Here is a 10,246-nt window from a genome sequence, read left to right on the forward strand (position 1 = left end):
ACTTTCCTCAACATAATAAAGGCCATATATGACAAGCCCACAGCCAACATTGTCCTCAATGGTGAAAAACTGAAAGCATTTCCACTAAGATCAGGAACAAGACAAGGTTGCCCACTCTCACCGCTCTTATTCAACATAGTTTTGGAAATTTTACCCACAGCAATCAGAGAAGAAAAGGAAATAAAAGGAATCCAAATCGGAAAAGAAGTAAAGCTGTCACTATTTGCAGATGACATGATACTATACATAAAGAATCCTAAAGATGCTACCAGAAAACTACTAGAGCTAATCAATGAATTTGGTAAAGTAGCAGGATACAAAATTAATGCACAGAAATCCCTGGCATTCCTATACACTAAGGATGAAAAATCTGAAAGTGAAATCAAGAAAACAGTCCCATTTACCATTGCAACAAAAAGAATAAAATATCTAGGAATAAACCTACCTAAAGAGACAAAAGACCAGTATGCAGAAAATTATAAGACACTGATGAAAGAAATTAAAGATGATACAAATAGATGGAGAGATATACCATGTTCTTGGATTGGAAGAATCAACATTGTGAAAATGACTCTACTACCCAAAGCAATCTACAGATTCAATGCAATCCCTATTAAACTACCACTGGCATTTTTCACAGAACTAGAACAAAAAATTTCACAATTTGTATGGAAACACAAAAGACCCCGAATAGCAAAAGCAATCTTGAGAAGGAAAAACGGAGCTGGAGGAATCAGGCTTCCTGACTTCAGACTATACTACAAAGCTACAGTAATCAAGACAGTATGGTACTGGCACAAAAACAGCAATATATAGCAATGGAACAGGATAGAAAGCCCAGAGATAAACCCACGCACATATGGTCACCTTTTCTTTGATAAAGGAGGCAGGAATGTACAGTGGAGAAAGGACAGCCTCTTCAATAAGTGGTGCTGGTAAAACTGGACAGCTACATGTAAAAGTATGAGATTAGATCAGTCCCTAACACCATGCACAAAGATAAGCTCAAGGTGGATTAAAGACCTAAATGTAAGGCCAGAAACTATCAAACTCTTAGAGGAAAACATAGGCAGGACACTCTATGACATAAATCACAGCAAGATCCTTTTTGACCCACCTCCTAGAGAAATGGAAATAAAAACAAAACTAAACAAATGGGACCTAATGAAACTTAAAAGCTTTTGCGCAGCAAAGGAAACCATAAACAAGACCAAAAGACAACCCTCAGAATGGGAGAAAATATTTGTAAATGAAGCAACTGACAAAGGATTAATCTCCAAAATTTATAAGCAGCTCATGCAGCTTAATAACAAAAAAACAAACAACCTAATCCAAAAATGGGCAGAAGACCTAAATAGACATTTCTCCAAAGAAGATATACAGACTGCCAACAAACACATGAAATAATGCTCAACATCACTAATCATTAGAGAAATGCAAATCAAAACTACAATGAGATATCATCTCACACCAGTCAGAATGGCCATCATCAAAAAATCTAGAAACAATAAATGCTGGAGAGGGTGTGGAGAAAAGGGAACCCTGTTACACTGTTGGTGGGAATGTAAATTGATACAGCCACTGTGGAGAACAGTATGGAGGTTCCTTAAGAAACTACAAATAGAACTACCATATGACCCAGTAATCCCAGTACTGGGCATATACCCTGAGAAAACCATAATTCAAAAAGAGTCATGTACCAAAATGTTCACTGCAGCTCTATTTACAATAGCCCGGAGATGGAAACAACCTAAGTGTCCATCATCGGATGAATGGATAAAGAAGATGTGGCACATATATACAATGGAATATTACTCAGCCATAAAAAGAAACGAAACTGAGCTATTTGTAATGAGGTAGATAGACCTAGAGTCTGTCATACAGAGTGAAGTAAGTCAGAAAGAGAGAGACAAATACCGTATGCTAACACATATATATGGAATTTAAGAAAAAAAAATGTCATGAAGAACCTAGGGGTGAAACAGGAATAAAGACACAGACTTACTAGAGAATGGACTTGAGGATATGGGGAGGGGGAAGGGTAAGCTGTGACAAAGCGAGAGAGAGGCATGGACATATATACACTACCAAACGCAAGGTAGATAGCTAGTGGGAAGCAGCCGCATAGCACAGGGAGATCAGCTCGGTGCTTTGTGATCGCCTGGAGGGGTGGGATAGGGAGGGTGGGAGGGAGGGAGACGCAAGCAGGAAGAGATATGGGAACATATGTATATATATAACTGATTCATTTTGTTGTGAAGCAGAAACTAACACACCATTGGAAAGCAATTATACTCCAATAAAGATGTTAAAATGAAAAAAAAAAAAAAAACAAGTCTATATAGGTAGTATAACACATTCCCCCAGAAATCAGGTAGACCTAGCTTTAATAAGGGTCCACTGCTTATAGTGACACAATGTTTTTTAACATGCTTCTGATTCAGTTTTCTCATCCGTAAAATGTGGATAATACTAATAGCCACCTCATTTACTTAGAGTCAGGAATAAAATCATTTATACAGGTTCTGGGCCCATTTAGCAAATAGAAATGATTACACGATGATGATGATGGTGGTGGTGGTGGTAATATTAAAGGGGGGAAAATCACAAAACCACAAGATTTAGGATACAGAAGTTTTTATTGAGATAAAATAAACATATCATACATAGCTCCATAATTATTATCATAAATATTAATATTAGCCTTATGATTAAGTAGAAATATCTTATAATGCTTCTATAAATAAACCCATATTAGTAAAATGACATAAATAAGACAGGTACTTATAACAATAAATTAATTCATAAATATAAATTATTGATTATGGAAATGAAATTATTTAGGGGCTTTTTCCCTAAAGAGATGGGAAAGTAATCTTTTTTGTGGGGAAATAGACAACTGCTTAAAAATTAAATTTCTGTGTATAAAACACCAACTACGATAAAATGTTATCTATTAATAGATCTCGTTATGCCTGGAAGGTCTACCTTCTGGTCGTATGGATACAAGTGACATTATTCTCTTTTTTAAGCTAAGCAGGGTTTTGTTTAGAATCCACACAGGACTGTGGAGTTTGGCGTCCCCTTTTTCTTTCGATAAAAGAAAACCTCAGGGGATCTTACTGTTATTTCTAACAGGCAAGAAGCGTTAGTTATCCATTTCCGAGCTTTGCCCTGGACGAGTGCATTCATTTTTCAGGGCCATAAACAGCAAATTCAGTTCTCCAATTACTTTGATCTCTCCACTCTCTCCAAGCTGTGAAAATAAGAACACACAAGTATTTCAGCATTTATACCATGTTTTCTAAAGAGAAACGAATTAGAGGGAGATGAGATGGTTAGGTTGCTGGGACAGAAACCAAGGTTTAGCCTTCTGTAAAAGATCAGTAATAACACCCTTTTAGCAAGTGTACGTGATTTGCCAAAGACTTTAAAAGTATGGCTATCTGGGGCTTCCCTGGTGGCGCAGTGGTTGGGAGTCCGCCTGCCGATGCAGGGGACACGGGTTCGAGCCCCGGTCCGGGAGGATCCCACGTGCCGCGGAGCGGCTGGGCCCGTGAGCCGTGGCCGCTGAGCCTGCATGTCCGGAGCCTGTGCTCCGCGGCGGGAGAGGCCACAACAGTGAGAGGCCCGCGTACCACAAAACAAAACAAACAAACAAAAAAAACCCCATAAAAAAGTATGGCTATCTGAACTGAGAGGGCACCTGTGGGCATCAATCTAAGCTGATGATGTTTCAAACCACCTCCTAACCAGAGCAAGCAGATAGAGGCTGTGCTGGGATCTGGGGGACCCAGAGTGCCACTCATCCTCCTTGCCCTACCTCCCAGGCCCACTACTGTCTATGACCAATCAGTTACATATAACCACTTAGTTCAAACAGCCTTGAATCCAAACTGCACATTACCAATACACATGGGCTTTTTCTGTTTCCACTTTCTTGACCGAGGGGTAGAAAAAACAAGTTTTCACATTTATGGGGAAAATACCAAATGCATCCTATCCAGTTGCTTTAAGAGTAGAAGGCCAGATACGACTTCTAACACCCCTTCTTTCCTCCTCCTTCCAAGCAGCAGGCAAATGAGGCTTTCAAACTCCATGGGTGAGGGAACCCAAGTTCAAGCCCAAATCATCCTCCTCTGAAATTCATCTAATCTATTAAATGTGCTCAAGATTACCTCAAAGAAAACAACAACCCTAAGTCATCACTGTCATCTAGATTGCGGTCTCCTTTCTCTTCCTGCTTTCTTCCACCATTCCATCTTTCCATACTTCCTTTGACATAATGCCAAGAGATCATTTTTATATCTCAAAGACTCCCAAGATTATAAAGAATTTTAAAGCTTCTCTTGCCCTACTGTGTGTCATTAGTTCTGCGATAGCCTGCTCTCTGCTTTTACCTCCAGTGATGGAATTACTACCCCCCAAGACAACCCTCCCGTTTCAGACAGCGTTGACCAGTTTTTCCTCATGCTGCGATTTGTCTGAATAACATTCCTCTCACTATGCTTTCTGGAGCTAAAGGGAAAAACAAAAGCATAACCACTCTTCCACGTGGCAACCGGTTGCAAACGTGAAAGTCAATTCTCTCAAAATGGATTAAAAGATTTAAAATCTGTTTTCCCACACAGGTCACCATCAGATTTTTCTCTCCCACACTTCACTTTTCTAAAGACAGCAAAGAAAGCCGACATGAGGGATTTTTCAAACCAGAAGCACAAAGTACTTCTTGGCTATGGCATGCTAATATTCAGCCCTCCACATCTAGCTAATGATTCTATAAAAAGAGAGTTGATCTTCACAATGAAAAACAACAAATCCTTCAGTTATCAAAGGAAGAGCCAGACACGTTCATTAAAGCATGTTCAGGAAGAAAGACTTTTTATAAAAAACATCAAGATGGAAAAAAGGGGGAATTGAGGTTACGCTTGTTCCTGAAACTTCCATCAACTAGAGCCTTCATGTGTCTGAGGTTTCATTGTACCTGCTTGCCAAATCATCACTTTTGCTGCTACTAATCATACCTCTGGTTTTTGGAAGAGTCACAGTTGCTGGCCTGAGCCTTCCACCATTGTTCTTTTCCTCAAATAGGCCACTTGACAATATCTTTCACTGTCGAAATATACACTAACATATACCAGATAGATGCTCACTAGGGCATTGTTGAAGGAGGGAGGAGACTAGAAAGGAAGGAAAATGAGAGAGGAAGAAAAGAGGGTTTCCAGCTCGGACTTTCATTTCCCTATAATGAATCCGTTACTAGTATTTTCATTCTATTTGAAACGGTGTAAAAGAAACTGGGGGTTGTTCACTTTTGCTTTTAAATTAAAATCAATAGATATTGGGTATTATATTATAACAGTTAAATGTAAGTATCAATCATTCCAGAAATTCATCCTATATGCACGTCCAGCTCTTTTGTTATGGTTGTTCTGGCTATATTTCTCCAAGTTTTAAATCTTCAAATGAATGACTTCAAAAATTATTTCTAATAAATTTACCCCCAGACACTTTTCTGGTTTTGAACAAATGCTTCTTCAAATTAAATGAATCAGTAGGAATCTTAAATTTCCCTTAGAATTAATGAGACTAAACATAATATCCATTGCTTCTGGCCTGGATGGGATTCAGAAGACCTGCATTCTATTCTGGCTCTGCCAGTGAGTGGCATATGGGGTGATGAGATTAGATGATTTAAGTTCCTAGCCAGTTCTAGAATTCTATGATTTGCAAAATTTGGAAATTGACTTATAAACATATAGACACATCTAAACACATATGCACCTAAATAGTCAACCCAATGGCAGGAGAATCAAGTAAAAAATCATGACATTGGGGGAAAAAAAGGAAAGAAAAGAAAGGAAAGGAAAACAACATTTGTCTCTTCTAGCAAATGATTTAGCATTAACAGTTATTAGTAGTACCTTTTTCACTGTGTCCTTCAGATTCTGTACATTTCTCTGGATATTCTGGTTGTCACACTCCATATGCTACAAAATGAAAACCAGAGTAACAATTTTAACACAGCTGTACTGAAGCTTTTTGAACCTCAGCGCCCCTAAATGAGGTAAGTTACATTCACCTGGAATTAATGTGCTTAGCAATTTTGCCCACAATGACCTAGATTTCACCAGTGGCCTAGATTTTCTGAGCTCTTGAATTTCCTTGGACACCAAAGTCCAGTCATTTCTATTACATGGGACCTCACTTCACTTTTGGGAAACCCTACTGAGGTTGAAGTTTGTGGAAAGAGTGGAGTGGTTTATGCAAATCCTGTCAAGAATAAAACCATAACTGCACCTCATCAAAAATGCGTGCTCAGAACAAGAAACATACATAAAGCATCTTATGTGAACAGGGCCCTCCCCAATAAATACTAGGCCCCCTTTGCTCTGCTCACTCCACTCAAATCTTTTTTCATAGTTTTAAATGTTCAGAGGCATCGAGTTCACACACCTCTGATTTTGTCACTTCCCATATCAAAAGCGCAGCAGTCTTCACCCACCCACCACCAAATATTAAATCTTCTTGTTTCCCTCTTTCTCTCTTTCCAGTTCCCTCCCTTCATCAACTTATACTCAGTGGATTCATTTGCACCAACTGGTATTTTTCCTTACAGCTCCCAACTCCCTTCTCATCTCACATAACCCGAATTGGTTTTTCCCAGGGACAAATAAGCTCCATGTGGTCTTTCAGACCCTGTCCATCACCATCAACTCAAAGTGTGACTCAATTAAAACAAAAGTAAACATTCTGTGACTCCCAATGATTCCTGTAATGGTGTTACTGAGGCACTTCTAACTGCCAGCATGGGAGGGGCAACAAACGAGGGTGGGAAAGAAAAGGGCTCCATGCAGAAGAAAGAGGGAGGGGGGGCACCTGGGAGCGGGTGGACTTAGTTTCGGAAAGGAACTTACGCATTGGCCTAGCTTTTTGTTGAGCCTGGCCAGGAAGGGCACCACCTCCTGCATGTAGGGCTTGAATCTATTGGATTGGGGGAGCAGCACCTCTTCAAGGGTAAAGTTCAGCACCTGCTTCAGCATACAGCAGCGCTCCATCATCTGTTAGTGAAAGTGAAACAGCAGGGCTCATATTAGGCGACATTCAGGAGACCCAACCCATCCTCACCACTGCTCCAAATAACCACGAGTGGCATCATGCCTATGGCTTACCTTGACTCCCTGGAACAGTTTGGTCCCAATGAGACGAACATCTGTGTTGTTATCTGCCAAACTAGCCTGGAAGAGAAGAAAAGACTAAGTGCCTGGACGTCAAGGAGCTAGAAGAAATGTCTGTAAGTAGAGCTGTACTCTATCCCCTCTCCCCAGAGCAGCCACATAAGGACTAAAGAAAGGATTCAGATATGTGCATGAGTTTAAAATAATGCTCAGGTGTTGGGAGGAAGGATAAATGAGGAGTTTGGGATTAACATATACACACTACTATATATAAAGCAGATAGCCAACAAGGACCTACTGTATAGCACAGGAAACTATATTTTGTAATAACCTACAAGAGAGAAGAATCTGAAAAAGAATATATATATATATACATATATATATGAATCACTGTGCTGTACACCTGAAACTAACACGACATTGTAAATCAACTAGACTTCAATAAATAAATATGAGGGTATAATGTACAGCATAGGTAATATACCTAATATTTTATAATAACTATAAATCCTTAAAAATTGTGGATCACTGTGTTGTACACCTGAAACTTAAATAATATTGTAAATCAACTATACCTCAGTTTAAAAAAAAATGGATTTAAAGCTCCTAGCATAGAGTTCATAACATAGTAAGTGCTCAATAAATGTCATTTTCTTTCTCTTCAAAAAATAAAATAAAGTAAAATAAAATAATGCTTAGAGGAATAAAGGGAAAAATAAATAGTAAGATGAGCTACTAAATGGCTCCTTTCAGGGTAAAGCTCAATGTTCGCATCCTAAAGGCGTACATTGGAAGATCTCCACAAAGTCTCAGAAGAGACAGAGAATATGATGGCTGGTCTACCAGTAGAGATAAATGTTGGTTTCTTAAAGATCTTAGATGTGCTCTGAAGAAACTTTAAGAACTATTCAGGTTCCAGGTAGATAAGGATGCAAAAGAAAGAGAGAAAGAGTGAGATGAGTACCTCATGAGCCAACGCGAAGGTGCGGTTGGTGATGTAAGGCTGCTGGAAGTTGGCCCTGTCGAGCCTGCACTGCGACACAATGGGCACAGCCGCTCCTCCCTGCACCCACAGGGCCATGAGGAGGAGGCAGCTGGCCACCAGGGTCCCCATAAGGGAAGAGCTCATAGATTTCTGCCGGGCAGCCATTGTAGACAACACAAACTCGAGCAACTGGTGACTAGGGAAGGAAAACCTGGTATCAAGAGAACAAGAAGCAAAAACAACATAAAGGAAAAAAGTAAGTCTCAAGAAGTGTCACACCCAACAAACAAGCATGCATACCAAGTTTGTTGGAGGACTTACCTGTTGCTTTCAATGATTCTGCTTGTGATGGGAAGGTAAAAGATGCTGCTTTTATAGCCCCCAGGACACCAAATTGTGTGTGTGAAAAATATGACATCAGCAATTATCTAATTTCCAGTGCTGTCTTCTGAGAACTACCTAACCACCATGGGAGCCCGCAAAGCACCACTTCCTAGCTTTCCCAACTTGATACGCCAGCATTTCCCTAAAACGTCACTTTTAGGGCCCAGAGGATGCTTGTACAGACAAATCCCAGAAATTTTCCAAACCCTACATACTTTTCAAAGAAAACAATTGCTTTGCTTTGTAGGTTCCAGGTTTAGTATAATAGTTTTTGATTTCCTATAGTCAGTGAGTAAGCATTTTGGTCATGAACTCATTTTCCTACCAGCTTCATAGATTCTTATCTCATTGGAGGTGATCAAAAATAAAGCACTTACATCCTCTGCTTTAAAATAAACAGTAATGACAGCTTGAGGATAATTCCATTTTCAAAAAATAATTTTATCTCATTTTTTAAAATATGCTGAGTCCTTAAGTAGACTTACATTTTAAAAATAACAGTATTGGCTAATCTAAGCACTGTTTTCCTCCCGTTCTGTGACTTTTTTTAAGTGATCATAACAATTATACTAGATGCAAATATACCTTAAATTTTTTCATTAAATTATAATCAATATCAATTTAAGTTTGGAGGTATTAATGCTGAACAATCTGATCGCTATTTTTCTTAACATGCAAGTATTTTAAGAATACAAGCAATTATACTTCAATAAAGATTGAAAAAAAAGAATATAGTAAATACAGTAGTTCATCATAAAATTTTACCTGCACTACTTCTAAACAACACACAAGTCTCAAAAAAATTTTCCAAAAACCTTATAACATTTTTTATTATATATATGAAGGTCTAAAGAAGAGAATCTTGCAATTTAGTTATTACATGTAGACTTTATTAAAAATACATTGAATTCTATATAATACCTAAAAACTAGACTGAAACCCTCCCAATGGGTGGGAGCAGGGAGCAAGTACACTGATCTATTGCTAAGGGAAGGAATGTGAATTCGTGCAAAGTAGTTTGATCAGATATTTCTCCTCACAACGAGTTCAGATCAGGAACATCAAAGAAGGGATGTGAATAATTGTAGAAACTTGAGCATTTTGTGAGATGGCACAGACCTAGGCAAGGAGCCACAGTAAAGGCTTAGGACAGCATGAGGACGCTGAGCATTTGGGAAGGTGGTCTTAGGAAAAAGAGAAGGTTAAGGCAGGTAAATAAAAACTAGACCCATTGCCCACATCTTCTTGTGGTTGTTCATGAGCCCAAGATGAGGAAACTCTTCTTTTCCAATTTCCTGTTAATAAGATATGACCATTTTTGTCCAGCTCTCTATATAATTATATTAGCATTAGGGTTAAGAGTTAAGCTCTTAACTCTATGTAGAGTTAAGCCCTATGTATAGAGTTAAGAAATATAATGGATTAAATAGGCTTTTGTTTGTTTGCCTGGGAACCTTACAAACATACATAATTTTGTTCCCGGGGAAAATAAGTTCTGATATTATTGAATTATATGCTTTTGAGGGAAGAGTCTCTCTCTCTCTCTCTCTCTCTCTTTCATCTTTGTATCTCCAACACTTAGGACAGTGCAACACATGTAGGAAGGACTTGGTAAGAGCATGTTGAATGAATAAATAGATTAAGTTAAATAATTTACTAAGTATCTTGGGGAATATGCATGGAGATAATTTGGGTACTG

At 38.7% G+C, this 10,246-nt stretch overlaps 1 protein-coding gene across 1 annotated transcript; it reads right to left on the reverse strand.

Moving 5' to 3' along the window:
* Positions 1-1,445: 1,445 nt before the first annotated feature.
* IL22 (interleukin 22) lies at positions 1,446-9,095 on the reverse strand. The gene is made up of 5 exons (XM_022571443.3): positions 8,143-9,095; positions 7,173-7,238; positions 6,918-7,061; positions 5,925-5,990; positions 1,446-3,256 (listed from the first exon to the last, which is right to left on the reverse strand). The coding sequence occupies exons 1-5, from the start codon at positions 8,326-8,328 to the stop codon at positions 3,149-3,151; spliced, it is 570 nt and encodes a 189-aa protein (XP_022427151.1). The 5' UTR covers positions 8,329-9,095; the 3' UTR covers positions 1,446-3,148.
* Positions 9,096-10,246: the final 1,151 nt, after the last annotated feature.

This window comes from Delphinapterus leucas, chromosome 11 (genome assembly GCF_059928025.1).
Source record: "Delphinapterus leucas isolate spDelLeu-1000000601 "Yukka" chromosome 11, BTC_Dleu_Yukka2, whole genome shotgun sequence".
Taxonomy (NCBI): domain Eukaryota; kingdom Metazoa; phylum Chordata; class Mammalia; order Artiodactyla; family Monodontidae; genus Delphinapterus; species Delphinapterus leucas.